This window comes from Podarcis raffonei, chromosome 6 (assembly GCF_027172205.1).
Source record: "Podarcis raffonei isolate rPodRaf1 chromosome 6, rPodRaf1.pri, whole genome shotgun sequence".
Taxonomy (NCBI): Eukaryota; Metazoa; Chordata; class Lepidosauria; order Squamata; family Lacertidae; genus Podarcis; species Podarcis raffonei.
Window position 1 is genome coordinate 2,384,102 of NC_070607.1, and position 16,972 is coordinate 2,401,073.

The 16,972-nt window shown below is 45.4% G+C and overlaps 1 protein-coding gene across 7 annotated transcripts in view; it reads left to right on the forward strand.

Moving 5' to 3' along the window:
• RGS8 (regulator of G protein signaling 8) overlaps positions 1–16,972 on the forward strand; it is a 42,108-nt gene that overhangs the window by 14,063 nt on the left and 11,073 nt on the right. Inside the window, exons 1-4 of one of the 7 annotated variants that reach the window (XM_053391124.1) lie at positions 1,893–2,241; positions 2,473–2,531; positions 10,677–10,806; positions 12,517–12,581. In XM_053391124.1, the coding sequence (XP_053247099.1) occupies positions 2,219–2,241; positions 2,473–2,531; positions 10,677–10,806; positions 12,517–12,581 (277 nt within the window). In that variant the 5' untranslated portion in view covers positions 1,893–2,218. Of the gene's footprint in view, positions 1–1,892; positions 2,242–2,472; positions 2,532–10,676; positions 10,807–12,476; positions 12,582–16,972 lie in introns of those variants that run through there. The other 6 variants (XM_053391125.1, XM_053391123.1, XM_053391121.1 and 3 more) reach the window with 6 other exon arrangements.

Sequence of the window (16,972 nt, forward strand, 5' to 3'; positions counted from 1 at the left end):
TCTTTCAAATGACCTGTTTATTTAGTATTCATCCAGATTTGTTTGCACCAAATTTGCATGAAGTTAAATAGTATTGCTGTTTATTAAGCGTTCATTCTAATTTGCATATGCAGTTTATATTAACCTACACCAGTGCATTTTGCCTTCACTTTTCTTATCACAAAAATATGTGGTGGTTTTTTTCTGTTTTGGAAGTGGATTTGCAGCCCATTTACATTTCAGATGGGGAAATCAGGGCACCCCCCATCCCACTGACCCTGTCGCTCGCCTGCCTGCCCCCTCCCTTCCCCTGTCGCCTCCCTTGCCCCCTTTTATCTTTCTCCATGGCCTCCTCCTCTGCAGCCTCAGGAGAGGCGACACCAGTCTGCATAGCCTCCACTGCCTCTGCCAGAACTCTTCTTCTGGAAGCTTCTGGAAGTACTGCCAATGAAGTAGGAAGGAGTGTGCATGGGGTCTTCCATCTTTTGGTCCTGTGCTATTGTGTGAGCTATTGACCCATGCCACAGCAGTGGTGTAGCTGGGGGGTTCGGGAGGGGCAGATCACCCTGGGCAGCACTGGGCCTGCAGGGCAGCTGAGCCGCCATGTTCCTCCCGGGTGTCCTGGTGCAGGGAGCCCTCGGGCGCCCCCTCAAGTGACTTACAACTTGGGAACACTGGTCATTTCCCAAACACGGGCTTCCAGCTGTTTTTGCACTATAATTCCCATAATTCCTGAGGACTGGTCCTACTAGTTGGAGATGATGGGAAGTGGGGAACTTTGGAAGCAACTTGGAAGGGGAATTTTTAAAGGTCTAAGAGGCTATATTTCCACACTTTACTTTGCTGCATTGTTCATGATTTTAAGTCTCTGCTGCGGTTCTCTCACCAAAGAGTTCTTGCCCCAAACCTGGATCTTTCCATCCAGGGAATTCTCCGTCTATTATTATACCTAGTATTTTCTTCTTTAACCAAAATACAAACCAATAAACCAACAGTATGTCCAAAAAACACTGTTCATTGGACAGTTTAAAATCTATTTGTCATGTAGACAGGTGGCAGAGAAAGTCAAAGGAATAAATGGGTTACAGACAGATGTAAGGCAGTTGTGGGCCAGCTAGGGAAAGCCTAAAATTACCCAGGCCTGACCTAGTGAGAGTATGTATAACTAGGTCTTGTCAGGCTGAAGCAATGGTCTGCCTGGGGGTGGAACCATTCTGAAGCCAATAGTACCCGTACGGTCCTTCACTATGCAACTCTGAATGGTTTCACAAGAGCCGGAAGATCTCGGTCAAGTTGTGGCTGACCCTGATGTTTGAGGAATCCCGGATGTTTGCCTTTGCCTGATCAAGTATCCTCCTGCTTGCTACACTCCCAATCCTGGCAACAGTTCTGGCTTTAGAAATTAACCCCAGGGACCCTGGCCAAGAGGACATCTGCTGCAGGGCTGGTCCTGAGTGTGACTATCCTTGGACCCAAGTTCACCACTCATTTATCGCCCAGTAAATATGTGACCACCAAGTTGAGACGGTGAGAAGCCCCAGGCGACGTCTGTTGGGCATGGGCTACAACTAGGGAAATCCCTTCATTGCACAGGGCGGCATGTGATGGCCTTCAAAGCTCCTTCCACCTCTAGAGGAAAAGAGCGTGAGAGGAAGTCAGACAGAGGTGTGCCTGAGCTGGCAGGAGATGTGGACTGATGATGGGAATCAGGTGAGAGGAAGCATAAGAAAGTGTGAGATCACACCCAGGCTGATGAACTGAGGAGGAACTCACACATTTCTATTTAGTTGACTCTGAATCACATTTTTTATTTTTAAAAAATGGCTGTGTATTTATCACACGAGTGCTCCCAATAAGGAACCCGCCTTGCTGTTTAATAGATGCAATTTGACTTCACTGGCACTGGCACTCTTTAATGAAACTCGCTGATGTTATTTTCCTCAACCCCACTCCACCAGCTGCCTTGCACAGAAACCTCCATGGATTTACCATCCTATCCTAAACCCACCAAGGACTTATTTAAATACTTATTTAAATACAGGCTAGTGCTTTGTTCTAACTGCTGAAGCAAGGACCAAATGGATGTTTATGGGGGGGACGGGACTCCCATCTGAATCCTCCCAGCAAACGTTTTATCAGACATTTACTGCGTACCCTGAGTGGTGGATTACTTTAATTTAGTAGAAGCAAAGGGATTTGAATGCCATCAGGTTAACAAGGAGGAGCGGGATGAAGGAGGATGCTTCGAAATGCTCCGATCAGGTGGGCACTTCTCAAATCCTACCAATGGAAATGTTGTGAGCCAGCTCTGCAGTGCTAGCCAAACCTCAAGCCTGCTCAGTTAGGCTGCTTTAGTGTTTACTGGATGTGATATGCAGAGAGGTTTCAGCAGAAGCGTTGCTTAGGGAAATAGGGGGAGGGGGAGGCAGGGAGGTGTGTCGCTGTCTGTGGGTTTTGCTCCCAGCTTAAGCGATTGCTCTCTTCTCTCCATAGAGCCTCTCTGACCACACAATTGGCAAAGACCTCCAGAGCACGAGGACAGGGCAAAGGCAGTGAGTATCTTTGCTTGGTCTCTAGGGTTGTCTGTCTGGGTGCACGATCCATGTTGAATGTGTCTGCTCTCTCCTGAATGTTTGTATTTGATGGGCATTCTTACTGTCATTGCCCCTCCACCTTTTTTAGACAGACATTTCTGTTCTTCCGTTTTGTCCTTTGCTGTTGTTTCCCCCATCCAAATATATTAAACGATGCCTTTGGTGATGGTGCAATAACCTCTTGTCCAAGTTGGGTGTCACATAATGGGGAGACTCCCCCCCCCTTCCCCCATCCGAGACCTCAAAATCTGCACCTGGGTGCACTTGAAAGAGTTGCCTTTGCACCTGCTCCCTTTATTGCAAAGGGAAAAGGAGATTCCTTCATAGGGGAAAGCAAATGCCTAATAGATGGGACCACCCAGGTGGTTTTCCCTACAAAATAAACAACCTCTTTTTATAAAACAACAACCACCACCCTTTGTGCCATCCCTGTTGTTGTTAAGAATAGCGGTGGAATGGGACAGATGGGAGACTTTGCCGCAAATGTTTTTGCCTGTTACTGTGAAATCATGAATAGACTAAAACCCTTTGGAATCCAGGAGGAAGGGAAGAGAATTTAAAACAAACACTGGAGCTGTTTCACCTGTGCCCTGATGGACAGGAGGTGCCTTGGTGGATAGGATGGAGACAGACGGTGGAGGGGAGTGGGCCAGATCAGATGCACCCAAAATGAGGTCAGATAACACCAGGACAAAACTTTGATGTGCTTGCAGGTTTATGGTTGTCTGAAAGCTGCTATATTCTCCGCCCACCACCCTGTCCCAAGATTTTGCAGCATAGGGAAGGTCAAATTGGTCGGCCACAGAGGCCTGTGCATGCGCAAAGACAGGGAGGAACAGAGGACCCAGTTTCTGCCAGGGGAATCCAGGAAAAGCATCCTCACGTGCTGCAGCCTCATGTTGCAATGGGGTGGGTGGGCTGAGAGTGCGCTAATGAGGAAATTCAAAAGGGCTTAGGGAATTACAGGGGTTGATTTCAGCAAAAATACAGCACAAGGCAGACGGTTGGGATAAGGATTAAAATGAATGCACTTGCTGGCATTTAATGCAATCCCTCCTCCATTAGTTAGAAGAGAAGAGTCTGTGTGTGTGTGTGTGTGTGTGTGTGTGTGTGTGTGTGTGTGTACATAATCAGATTTTTAAGTGCATGCTGGGATTGGTCCCTGCTTACCTACTTTGGATTTTTGAAGACCTTCAGGCCCATCTCCTTGCCTCTGCACTGTCAGTCTTTTCTATCTGCTTTATGTTTATCCTTCCTGCTGAAGCACAAAAGGAGAGTTGTTTTGCAGATGATTCCACTTGTGCAGTGCCAAGTAAGATCTACCTAATAACTGCATCCATTTTTCCAGTCTCTATTAGTTTCCATGGGGTGTTAGGGGAGGGATAGTACCTCTGGTGGGGTGCATGACATGCTCCTTCTGGGGTAGTTTGTCCACCTTTGATTCTCACTCTGCACTCACCTCTCACCTGTGGCTCCTAGAAGCTGTCAGCAGGTGACAGCAGCCACAGGTGAGGGTAGCCAATGGGTCTCAAACCCTCAGTGAATTAAGGACTTCTCCTGCATCCGAAGACAGGATCTGGCGGATTGAGTGGACAAGACCAAGAGTGGGTCCAATGGCCAAGAATGAGGTTTCTGCAGGTGCTGTAGAAGGAAGTGAGGGCCAGATGGGGCCTGCCAACCTGCAAAGGCAGCCCCTCTAGAAGGACAATTCTGATCCGAAACCTCCACTGCCTTGCCGTGAAAACAATGTGGGAGGTTTGGAGGAAGGCAACTTGAGAATGGGCCTTTTCAGTGTTGGCCCCATGCTTATGGAATGCTCTCCCCAGGGAGGCACAACCAGCACCACCTTTATCCAGTTTTGGGCACAAGGCCTTGGCTTTTGGGCCTTTATTTGAAAGGTGGCATTGTGGCATCTTTTAATGCAGTGAGACATGCAATCCTGCCTTTTATCTGTCTAGTTGTGTTTTTAGGTTTTCACTGTTATTATTAACTGGTTGTAATGTCTCTTTGGGTTATTTTGTAAGAAAAGCAGCTAAAAATATCATTCATTCATACACAGGTGTCCCACTCCATTTCCTCCATGTTCCTCTGCCAGTATCAACCCTTAGCATTTAAGTCACACATTTCAAGGTTACACAGTGCTTTGTATACATCATTCCAAAGGTCCTAAGGACACCAGCCCTGTAAGATGGGCGGATATTACATCCATGTTATGAAATGCAAAGGCTGAGAGAAGCAACTTGCCTAAGGCCACTGAAAGAGTTTGCGGCAGAGATGACACCTGAGCCGGTGTCTTCCTGTTTCTTACTCTTGGCCCTTAACATCACCTCTCCTTTCCATTAACCCCCAAACTGCAGATAGGAGGCTGAGGCAGAGAGATAGACAAGGCTTATTTATGACCACAGATGCAGTTGCCTTCAGAATGTGGGCTCCTCTTTAACTCCAACCTGTAGCATGAACCTAACTCTTAATTGGGGTTTTTTGGTCCATGGGACTTCAGGTCTCATCAACGCTGATCATGCTGGCTGGGGCTGATAGGAATTGGAGCCCAGTAACATGTGGAGCAGATTTCCAATCCCTGACAGGTGCCCAATGTTCTCCTCTTGAGCACTTTGGTGCAAACAGGGGTGGCCCTTGGTAATCTTCGGTAATACAGTGGTTACATACAGGTTACATACACTTCAGGTTACATACGCTTCAGGTTACAGACTCCGCTAACCCAGAAATAGTGCTTCAGGTTAAGAACTTTGCTTCAGGATGAGAACAGAAATCGTGCTCCGGTGGCGCAGCAGCAGCAGGAGGCCCCATTAGCTAAAGTGTTGCTTCAGGTTAAGAACAGTTTCAGGTTAAGAACGGACCTCTGGAACGAATTAAGTACTTAACCCGAGGTACCACTGTATAGTGCCTGGAGCAAGGCCAACATTTGGCGTCTCCAAACGGATCTTCTCAGTTTTGTACCCTCTCAGCTCAGTGCCCTGTGTGGGGCAACCACCCGCAGGGCTTTAAATCGAAGGAGGTGAAAAGCTGCGCTTGATAAAATTCTCACTTCCACACAAATATAAAACATTAAGGTGCTCTGTGCTAGGTGTGTGGCCGAGACTCTCCTCCTTGCAACTCTCTCGTTTTCTTATGTAGAAAAGTGTGGTGCTGCACTAAGAAGTTTGCGTGAGGCAAGATTTGAATTGGAAACTTCCAGCCTCGTTCTCTTAAGACAAAACAAGATGCTACAGGGGAGCTGAAGTGTAGGTGGTTCCCATGAAGCAAGACACAGTGATAACAGCAAGAACCTTTATTGAACTAACCAGTGCTTTTTTTCTAAAAAAAAATGTTTAGGGGTACTCTCATTTTGACTCAAGAAAATCACGATTTTATAGTTCAAATTGGGGAAAATAAATACAGTAAATGGACAAAAGTACAAAGATTCACAAAATGTTTAGGGGTGTGCGTACCTCTGCGTCCCCCCAGAAAAAAAGCACTGGAACTAACAGAACTGGACAACAGGGGTAAAGCAACTGGGCCACTCCCACTCTCAACGTGATTGGCTGTCTAAACTTCCAAGCTGCGAATCATAACTCAGAGTTTAAGGGCCAATGGCAGTGACCCAAATACTGAAATATTCAGTGATTGGATATCATGTATTGAATCAGAACACAAGGGCTCATAATCCTTAGTCCTTATTCAAGATCAGGCAAACAAAGACCACTGAATACGTAAAAGGAGGCATGTTGTAAAAGTTATATGTGAACTGAAGGGGAGTATTTTCAGGGGCAAACTGGCAGGTGGTCTCTATTTAGCATTGGCCTGCTACTCTTGCTCCGATCTCTTTCCCCTTGACCTTGTGTATGTTCTGCATAAATGCCCCAGGAGGTGTGGGACTTGCTGGCAGATTCCTCAGTGCATGCATGTGAACAACTGAGGCTGTTAAAGGACCTGAATCCATTCATGTCGCATCAAGTCCTCCTGTTATTTCATTCTCAGGCCAGTTCAAATGCCAGCCAGCTTCTCCATGTTCCTGCCCAGCAACCTCCCTTTGATGTCAAGGAGTAGCAAGGGCATAGAATCATAGAATTGTGGAGTTGGGAGGGACCTTGAGGGCCATCTAGTCCAACCTCCCAGAGGGGCTCAAACCTGCAACCTTGGTGTTATCCGTACCATGCTCTAACCAACTCCTTATCCAGTTCAGTCCTGAGCTGAGACTGCCTTGCTTGCTGAACAACATTGCACTGCAACCCCTCAGGGTCTCCTCCATGGGCCACCCAGGGGCATGGGTGTAGCCGGGGGGCAGGAAGGCGCAGCTTCCCCCTAAATCAATAAAAATACATAGCAAACTGAGGTTCTGCCCTCCCCTAGCAAAAGGCCTGCCCCTCCTAACAAAAATCCTGGCTACACCCATGCTCAGGGGAAGGGATAACAGCTTGCTAGGGTTCTTACCAGTTCTGTGTTCTGAAAAGCTACAAGGAAGGTCAGCTGTCGCTTCCAGGAGGTGAGAGAGTTTGCTGTGTTGAGGACAGTTGCCCTCCTTTTGCAAAAAATACTACAATTTGCAATATCAGAACCCAGCATGGTTACTCTTTCTTCCCTGAAGTACTGCCTCCTGGAAACTGTGTTTGCCACTCTCACAAGTCAGTCGGGGAAGGAATTAACAAACGGAGATGGCCTGCGGTGCAACACTTCTGATGCCACAAAGAAATAACCTCTCTCGAAAGTTTCTCCCCCCAGCCAGAGAGAGATCTGATCTATCTTCTCATTGATGTGCCACCTTACTACTTTTTAAAGAATATGACCAGCACCACCCCATTCTGCCACCTCAGGGCTCTACCATTTTACGCTGCTGGTAAAATGGGATAGCCTTATTTCCAGATAATTCTGAACGGAAGCATGTCAAGCTCATCTCCCCCTGCCTTGTCCTCCCTCCCCCCTTTGGCTCCCCACATTTTCCCTGCCTTTCCCCCATCTTGGCCATTGCCAGCCATGCTCCTTCCATGACAAGGTCCCACACAAGCTCTGTTTTGTCGCAGTCTCCCTGTCTGCTGCGCATCGTCATTGCCTTTCTCTCAGACACCCGAGGAGTTTAAGCAGCACTGCAGAGATACATGTCATGAGAGAGATCTGTGAGATTTTCACAGTGCTTGCTAGAATGGGCCTTGTGAGGAAGGGCAGTGGTTGAGGAGCTCTGGGCAGAAGATACCCAAAGCACCTCCAATTGTGAAACAAGCCCAGGTTTGGAGAAGAACTACCAGGTCTTCATAACATAAGCCGGCCATTTGTACTCATTGTGCTTGCATCACTGTGCCTTGGCACAAGTTGGCCTTTTGGCCACAGCTGGCTTATTTGTATTAGGGAACCTTGCAGCGTTTCTTCTTATAAAGGAGGGGTAATGGCTAAAGTTCCAGACCATGACTGGGAAGGGAGATACAGGTTCAAATCCTGTCTTGGCCACGAAGTCTGCTGTGTAGTTACTATCTCTCAGCCTAGTCTACCTCACAGGGCTGTTGCGAGGACACCATGTAGGGGGAACTGTGTGTGCTACTTTCTTGCCAAAGGGAACAGGATGCATTAAGCCGGCAACAGTTATTCAGCTTACCTGCCTACTTGGCTAGCAATGGCTCTCATTACTTTCATGATTGCCACTAAATGTTAACACTCTGTAAATGTCTGTGTTATTTTGCAGGACGCTATGAATTCACATGAAAGGGTCAGACCGAGTATACTGATATGCAGAAAAGGACTGCACACTTTAATCAGTGGTTAATCAGCAGATTAATCCACTGAAGGTTTGGCTGACTGGAAACACAGTTTTCATTGGGAAAGGCAGGTTTTAGTTTGTGGCGACTGGAATTAAGGATTTTTTATTTTTATTTTGGGAGGCTGTTATTTCAGTGGTAGGGAACTGAAATAAAAACGGAACGCCTGCTGTCAAGGATCGGTAGTGTTTGTTTGAGTATTAGTTATTTTATCCCCTATATGTTGTATACTCTACACATTGCTAATATGCAAATATTAATGTTGTTAATTAAAAGGCAGATAACAAACATTATTTTTCTGAATCTTTAAAATTATATACTCAAAAGAAATGAGCACACAGCAGTATCAAACTTAAGTAGTATAGGATCAATATAGCCATCTGCGTATGACAGCAAAATATTGAATAACCTAGACGATTTGTTGGGAAGTACAGAGAGGTCAGTTGGGTTAGACAGCAAATTGAAAACTACCATTTTGATTTGTTACTGGTTTGTGCACTGTTAGTTCAGTAAACTAAATATTATTCAATTAGTTAAGAACTCTAAAAATATGCTTTTTGTGGCTGATGAGAAACAAATTCTTTTTAATTACTATTTCAAAATTCTTTAGTGGGAAAGTGGGCTCAGATTGCATTGCTCATTCACTTGGGTCACACATTGTAAAACACAGGTGCTTCTTTCCCTCCATCATATGCTAGGGTGTGCTAAAGCGTCACCTGTTTTTCAACTGGAGCTAAATGCTCTGGGGCAGGCTGCACGGTGCCAAGCAGATAATCATTTTAATCAGCTAACATTTAGATTTGCTCTAAAATTACATTTAAAATGTTCAATAAATAGAAATCATGCAAGAGTGTTTATAACAGAAGGGAGAAGTGGGCACAGTGAAATTATCTTGGAGACAGTGCCAAAGCTTTCTGCAGAGGCCTCCCATATGGCATCGAGAAAGGTTATTTTATATTTAACTGTGCAGTCATGAAAAGCTCATGTAGGCTGTTTCACAGTGAAGTTAACAGAAGCAAATTCCTCTGAGGCTCAGGGGAGAGTTAAGAGTGCAAGGTGAATTTTTATTAAGATTTTGGAGTTTGAGAATCAGTATGGCGTTAGCGCAGTGGCTTCCAAGCTGTTTTCTTAGCGAGCCCTTAGAAAGAAATGAGGACTTACTGGCCAAGATGATTCTCCTTCTTGACTGTGTTTATTTACGTGCAGCTTTCCCACAGTGACCCTGTGCCCAAAGCAGCTGACAACCAACACCCACTTCTTGTAGATACAAGTGGATCTTCTCAATTTTGTGCCCCCTTGGCTCAGCGCCCTGGGCAGGGGAACTGCCTGCACACCCCAAATCCAGCGGTGCTATAGCTAAATGGGCAAGTGCGTGTTTTATAAACATGCACACATCCAGTTTGGCTTTCAGTAGAAAACTGGAGCTTGCCTCTACATTCACAGGCATGAAATGGCCTAATGGTTGTACATCCATTAAACTTTTGCAATAATAAACTTCAAAAGGTCTGTACTAAAAAAATAAATAAAAAAGCAAAATTGTTTATTCATCTTCTTTACAAAAGGGAGATCACTCCTATAGTCTTGGAAAGTTAAACAAAGTCAGTTTTAATAAGTTCTAATTAGCTCTTAATTCGTTGAAAATAGGCATACATGCAAATTAGCTCTCTATTTTCTGGTATTCTGTGTCAAACTGTGCCCCCTTCAAGGTCATCTCTGGAATCGCAAAGATTAGAGAGGCGTGCATTCAGTCTGAAATTCCTTTGACCTTATTTTTGTTATGATGCTCAAGGGATTCCCAGCATAGTGCCTGTGGGCACCAGCACATTCGCTAGCATGTCCTCTGGTGCCTGTGAAAGGGCTCAGTAAGTATCCCCTCCAAAATCCACAATGCATGAGAGGCTGTTCCCTTTTCCTCTTTGCACTGGCTCCACCTTCCTGACAATGAAGACCCCTCCTAAACAGGCCCACATTTCAGGTCGGATGCCTACTCTCTCACCTGTTCTGAACAGAGGAAAGGTGCAAATGGCTTCTCTCTGTGAGCAAATGTGGTGGAAGTGATGTAGGTGCCTGCATCACTTTGTGGCCCTGTCTTTCCCCGCTCTCTGCACTTTTGGATGTGGCAGCCACTATGCCTTTTTCCTACGGTTGCCATTTTGTGACTGGCGCTCATGGAAGTCTCTTGAAGTTCCAGACGTGCCCCATGGCCCCCAAAGATTGGAGACCCCTCCATTGCACCACCCTGGCTCTCTGGGTAGCATCTTGCTGGCCAAAGCTTGAAAGAGGATGTTGAGTCAGGTGGACCCAGGGTCTGATCCCGCTGGGTTGCTAATTGTTATCCCTTCTCCTTTTCTCCCATTTGCTCCCCTGCCTTGTATGACTGACTGCAGAAACAGAGGGATGAGGACTCGCCTGGGATGTCTGTCTCACAAATCAGACTCGTGCAGCGACTTCACAGCTATCCTTCCAGACAAACCCAACCGGGCTTTAAAGTGAGTAGTGGTGAGGCAATCCACCTTCTTCCTTTTCTGTGTTGTTCTCCCCTTTCCTTTGCGGTGATTTTATAAATCCTTCCGTTCTCAATTTCTGCACCTGGAAGCATGGATTTCAAACCTGTAAGAAAATGGATTGTACAGGTTTTGTGCCGAAGGAGTAAGTGAGCCCGAATCTTCATAGATTGCCTTCTTCTACCGGAACCAACTTAAATCCATTCAACAATAATAGAAAGCCTTTTATGAAATACTGTAATTAGGACAGGGGTCAGCAAACTTTTTCAGCAGGGGGCTGGTCCACTGTCCCTCAGACCTTGTTGGGGACCGGACTATTTTTTTGGGGGGGAGGGGGAAATGAATTAATTCCTATGCCCCACAAATAACCCAAAAATGCATTTTAAATAAAAGGACACATTCTACTCATGTAAAAACATGCTGATTCCGTGGGCGATTGGGCCGGATTTGGCCCCCGGGCCTTAGTTTGCCTACCTATGAATTAGGATGTGCCTCGGTTAGAATGTTCTCTAGTAGAAGTGAGCCACGTACAGCTGCGAAACAGTATAAATGAGATGCAAACAGTGTAGTGCTTAATTTGAAGTGGACTCTGGAAACCTCCTTCAAAAGAAGGTGGCAGTTGTCCAGAGCCTCGACCTCCTTTGCATCCGTATATCTCCACTCACATTTTGCATTTCTTTATGCGTGTGCCTCTAAGCATGCTTGCACAGAATGTCCTTCTCTCCGCACACTGCCAGATGTTCGGTATGCTCTGCTGGAAGCGCCATACCCCAGTGGCTGGTGAGGCTTGCTCCAGAAGCACAAGCCATGGTAGAAGGATGCTGGAGTCAGGCCAGTTAGGAGTCAGCCTGGCTGGACAGAGTAAGGAACACGGCCGGAGACGGGGGAAAGGGCAGTAACTGGCTGGGAGCAGGAAGAGGAGCAGTCTGGGAGTGCAGAGAGGTGGCTTTGGGGCTTCTCTAAAGAACAAACTGGATGTGACATGGGACAGTCAGCGTTAGAACCTCCCACATAAAAACCCCCCAATATTAATTGCAGTCTTGCTTTAGCCAAGAGCAGATCAGAATTATAGTGCTGAGGAGAAAGACTAAGTTTTCTCCCCGTGCTGTTTTTAGGATTAAAATCTCCTTACCCCAGCTGCTACTTTCCCCATGGGACACATAGGTTTTCCTTCATGGGGCAAACAACAGACAAACAACAGAGGGGAGGAATTTTCCATTAAGAAAACAGTGGGTGGGCTTACCCTTTGCCCTATTACTGTGGTCCTGATTTGATCCCCCTGCCTTTTTAAAGTATTTTTAACAAAAGCACACATATTCACAAGAATGCCTGCTTGCATACTTAACTACAAGTTACCTGGAGTAGGGGAGTGCACCGCCAGCACAGCTACCCCACCAGGAGGAAGGACTTCTGGTCTAAGATATCTGTATTTTGTCCAATCTATTCCAATCTATTCCAACATTCGCCAATCTTTTCCAACATTCAACATACTTTTTAAAAGAACTCTAATGTCTGTACAAAGAAAGTGATACAGAACAGAAAATTAGCTGCTCTGTAATTTTGCACAAGTTGTTTAGGCCATATAATATTGCAAATTCTGCCAGGTTTTGGGCTGCCTTGGTATACACTCCTCAATCCCCATTTCTCACTTGCAGCAATGCTCACTGACCCTAACTGCCCCCTACTTTGTCACAGGAGATTATCAACAGAAGAAGCTACAAGATGGGCAGATTCTTTTGATGTCCTTCTGTCCCATAAATGTGAGTAGAATTGCATTCCTCCTGGTATCCATTCTTTACCTTCCAACCTTATCAATTTACTAATTATTAAAGGTTTACTTGTTAACTGCTTTGTAACAGGCCTCCAGTGGGAGTGAGATCCAGTTCTCTTAAGAGCAGTGCTTTTTTTCTAAAAAATATTTAGGGGCACTCTCATTTTCCTACTCATAGAAATCCTGCCCCTCAATGAGGTCAAACTTAGATTCACAAAATGTTTAGGAGTATGCGTACCCCTGCATCCCCCCCCCCCCCGGAAAAAAGCATTGCTTAAGAGGTATCCTGGGTTGTACACCTGGATGATTTTCACAGGAGAGTCTTCAATTGGCTTTTCCTTAGATCAACTATTGTTATGTGAATATAAAGCAAGAAAATAAGTTTGACATTTATTTTGTATTATGTCCCATGCTGGCAGCATCTCCAAGTGGCAAAAATTGTGCATCTCACTTGTGCATCTTCAAAGGCCTTGCACACCCCAAAAGAAACATGAGTGTTGGAAGTGACCTCTCATGTGATGTAGTCCAGTCTCCACTGCTATAGCATCCTTGGTAGGTCACCAACCAGCCTCTGCTTTAAAAACAACCCTAACCAAAGAGTCTCCGCCACCACCTTCCGAGGCAAATGTGTCTTCCACTGTCAAGCAAATTGTACTTTTTGGATGCTCTTCCCAATGTTTAGTTCAAACCTCCTTTCTTGTAATTGGAACTCACTGGATTGGGTCCTACTCTGGGGAGCAGACCTTCTCAACGTTGGGTCCCCAGATGTTGGACTATAACTTCCATCATTCCTGACCACTGATTTGGCAAGCTAGGGATGATGTGAGTTGTTGTCCAACAACATCTGGGGACCCAAGATTGAGAAAGGTTGTTCTTCAGCAACAGGAAACTAATTTGCTCCACCATTTACATGACAGTCCTTCAAATATTTGGAGATGGCTATCATGTCATCTCTTCTCCAAGCGTCTTCATGTAGTGTTAGATCTCTGCATATCTAGGGGGGCATACTATATGTGACAGTGGCAGCCATATGTGTTAGCTCATGTATCTTGTAAAGTAGAGGGTGGGGAGAAAATTCCTGGGTGCTAATTCTGAAAGGCATTATGGTAAAGGGAGTGGATCCTTCCCCAATTCCCATGCTTTACTTTCCCACACTTTGGATGCAATCTTAGCTCCCTAACTCAGACTGCTGCAGCAAGGTAGGATTGACTGGAGATGTCCCTCAGCTGGCTGTGGGGGTTCAGTGTCCATAGGTCCCCTCTGCACCCGTCAAAAGCATGGTTGGTCAGAAAGCTACTGCTGATAGCATTCCTTCTGGCAGCAGCCAGCTTAAGCCCCCCAAAGTGTGTCATTGCGGGATGGAAGGGCTTTGGATGCAGCGGTGGGTCTGCCACTCCGTTCTGCCCTACTGCTCACTGGCCAGAGTTAGGATTGCTCTGCCCATCACTCTGAGCACTTTTCTCCTCAGAACATGTTCATATCTGGTATGCAGTGGCTCATACGCTGGTAAGGAAGGGGAGGGTTTGGTTCTTCTCACTATCATGCCCCTTTAGCTATAAAAATTAGATCCACACATCCCTGCCCTGATTTATAGGAGAATAGGGTGAAGATATGTCTAGTTTGGCATTATTAACTCTGCCCTCCCTTGCATTAGGGCTGAGTGATATATGGCTTTGAACATCACAATCCATCACCGGCTAAACATTGTGATATACCAATATATCATGATGTCTGAAATAAGGATGGATCTGCGTAGAGGCATTGGCTGGTTTCACAGTTTTTCCCACATTGTGATTTTTGCATAGCACACACACACACACACACATATCATGATATATTGCCAGGTCAAAAATTATGAAACTGATATCATGATATAGACTTCAAACTGGTTTTGGATGATATATTGATATATCACCTAGCCCTACCTTGCATCGTGTTTAGTGAAATTCATTGTGTGACAGACACCGTGCAAGGAGATTTTCTGTGCCTTTCCAGTTTCACAGCAATTGACAGGACAGGGTGGCTGGCAACATGATGACACCATGATATGCAACCGGTTTTGCTGGCCATTACAGGGGAGAGTTAGAAACAGGGACATCTTTTTCACAGCTGTCTCATATCTGCTGTTGTATCTGGTGAGGGCGGGGATCCTCCTGCAACCTGAGTCTGGCTTTCTGCAACAGTCCCTTCAATTCCAGCTTTAACGATGAGCTTTGAGATTTTTCAAAACTGCCTAACAAGTTAATTAAAACGAATGGGAATTGGGCATTCAAGTCTCTAATGTAGGCTGCAGATCTCCGCCCACACTGCTCAGTAAGAAAAAGCTACTTATTTCAGTTGTTACACAATATAATTTATGTTGGGGTGGGGAACCCACAATCTGCAATTTTCATATAAACTTTATATAAAATCTCCAACACCATATAATCAGCATGCTTTCTCTCACTTATAACCAATGAATTATCCCAGCTCTAGTCATGAAAATATTGTTCTGTTTCACTGACATATCACACTGGGAATGTTCAGATTTCTCCTGATGCAGGATATATCCTGTAGCTTTTACCTTTCAGAGCTTGCAGTATGTTGCTCTAGCTAGCTGCAGGGATTGTTTCTATATCACGCCTCCTTCCCAAAGCACACCCACATAATGGAAAAGGTGGGACCTTGCTGCAGAACAAATGCCCCTGCTGCGTGTTTCAAATGCAAGAGTTACACACCCTAGTGCACAGTCCAGAGTGAAATTTCAAAGAAAAGAAAAACGGCTAAAATAGTGGAGTATTGCTCTCGGGGAGGAGGATACTTTGATGGATTAAACAATCTCATGTAGCCAGACTGCTGGAGGTGGGGATGGACTTATTTCCTGAAGCTTCGGAAAGCTACAACCACAGGGTTAGAGAACCAGTAGTATGATTCCGTCTAAGGTAGCTTCTTATAGCCAATTTTGAATTTTGCATGACTACACTCTCTTGCAGTAGGCTGGTCCAGTGGGATGCAATCAGCTGCAAATGATTACCAAACTAATATCTATTAAAAATGCGTGTAAAAATCCAGAGTGGGAAGCTATGGCGCAGAAAATAGTGACATCACAGCAATAAGTGTCTGTGACAGAAAATAGTGACATCACAGCAATAAGTGTCTGTGACCAAAGCCGAAAATGCAAAAAATGGCATTGCAACAGAGATTCCCAGGGCAGTCCAACATTCCAGGGGAAAACCCTTGGAGACTAATGATTCAAAACACTAATTTAGAACATAACCAAGATGAGGCAGTATTCTAGGGAACAATGTTAGGAGCCTGGTGTGATTCAAACAGTCTTTTAAAATGCAACCTTCATCTGTGCTGAAATCTGTCCTCCAGTTAATCAAAAGCTTTCTTCCTCTTTGAAAGAGGCCTCCATTTTTCTGCCTCGTTCTCAGAGCACTTTAGAATTTCATGAGATGCAGGGTTTTGAGCTTAGTTTATCCTTTCGAGGTGGCTGGTGGTGGATTGGGTGTCCCGGTAAATGTTCCCCCAGTACTCTGTCATCTTCCTGGCTCCTGTACTGAAACATCCCCCTGAGAGGACACACCTCACTATGCCTCCCCCTGGACTTGGTTGAAGTGTGGGCATCTGGGAGGACTGCAGAGTACAGACCACTGGTGAGACATCATAATGGCCAGTGTGGTGGGGCAAAGCCATGGATCTGCTCTTCCAACACTGGCTACAGCTTAACTGAACAGGGCTGGGGTGGGTAGTGTGGTGGGCAGTGGTGGGAGCACCGGATTCTGTCTGCCAGTGAGTGAGTGAGTGAAAGAAAGAAAGAAAGAAAGAAAGAAAGAAAGAAAGAAAGAAAGGGTACTCACTAACACTCCTCAGCCCTCTCAAAAGTAAAGGAAGTGCATCAAAACCCCTGCACCGACCCATAAGAATTCCTCTGAATTTTTCTCTCCCCTTTTATAATACCTTATTTGGATGCAATTTCTTTTCTCACTAATTGATGGAGAATGGTTTTTTGGGGGTGGGGTGGGTGGGAGAGAGAAGCTGTACTATTTTCCAGCATACTCCTAACTTAAAGTAGCAAAGAAAGGAAAAGGAGAAGCAGAGAAATAACCCAGTTGTGAAAAGAGAGGTATCGGAAAAATATGCTGATAAACATGGGCTGTTATACTTGGCCGTCTTCCTTTAAAGCAAGCCTATTTTTGCCCTAGCTGTGGGTGTCTGTGAAGTGAACACTGTTTTGAGATCTGCAAACCAAGTATTTCAATCCGTTTCCTGTCTTGGTGGCAAAGCTAACCAGCTTTTCAAAAACAAGATCAGTTGTTGTTACTGTGACTGGCCAAATATCCTACAACTATATGGGGGCCACATAGCGCTCATGTTCTTATAACAGCTACAAGAATC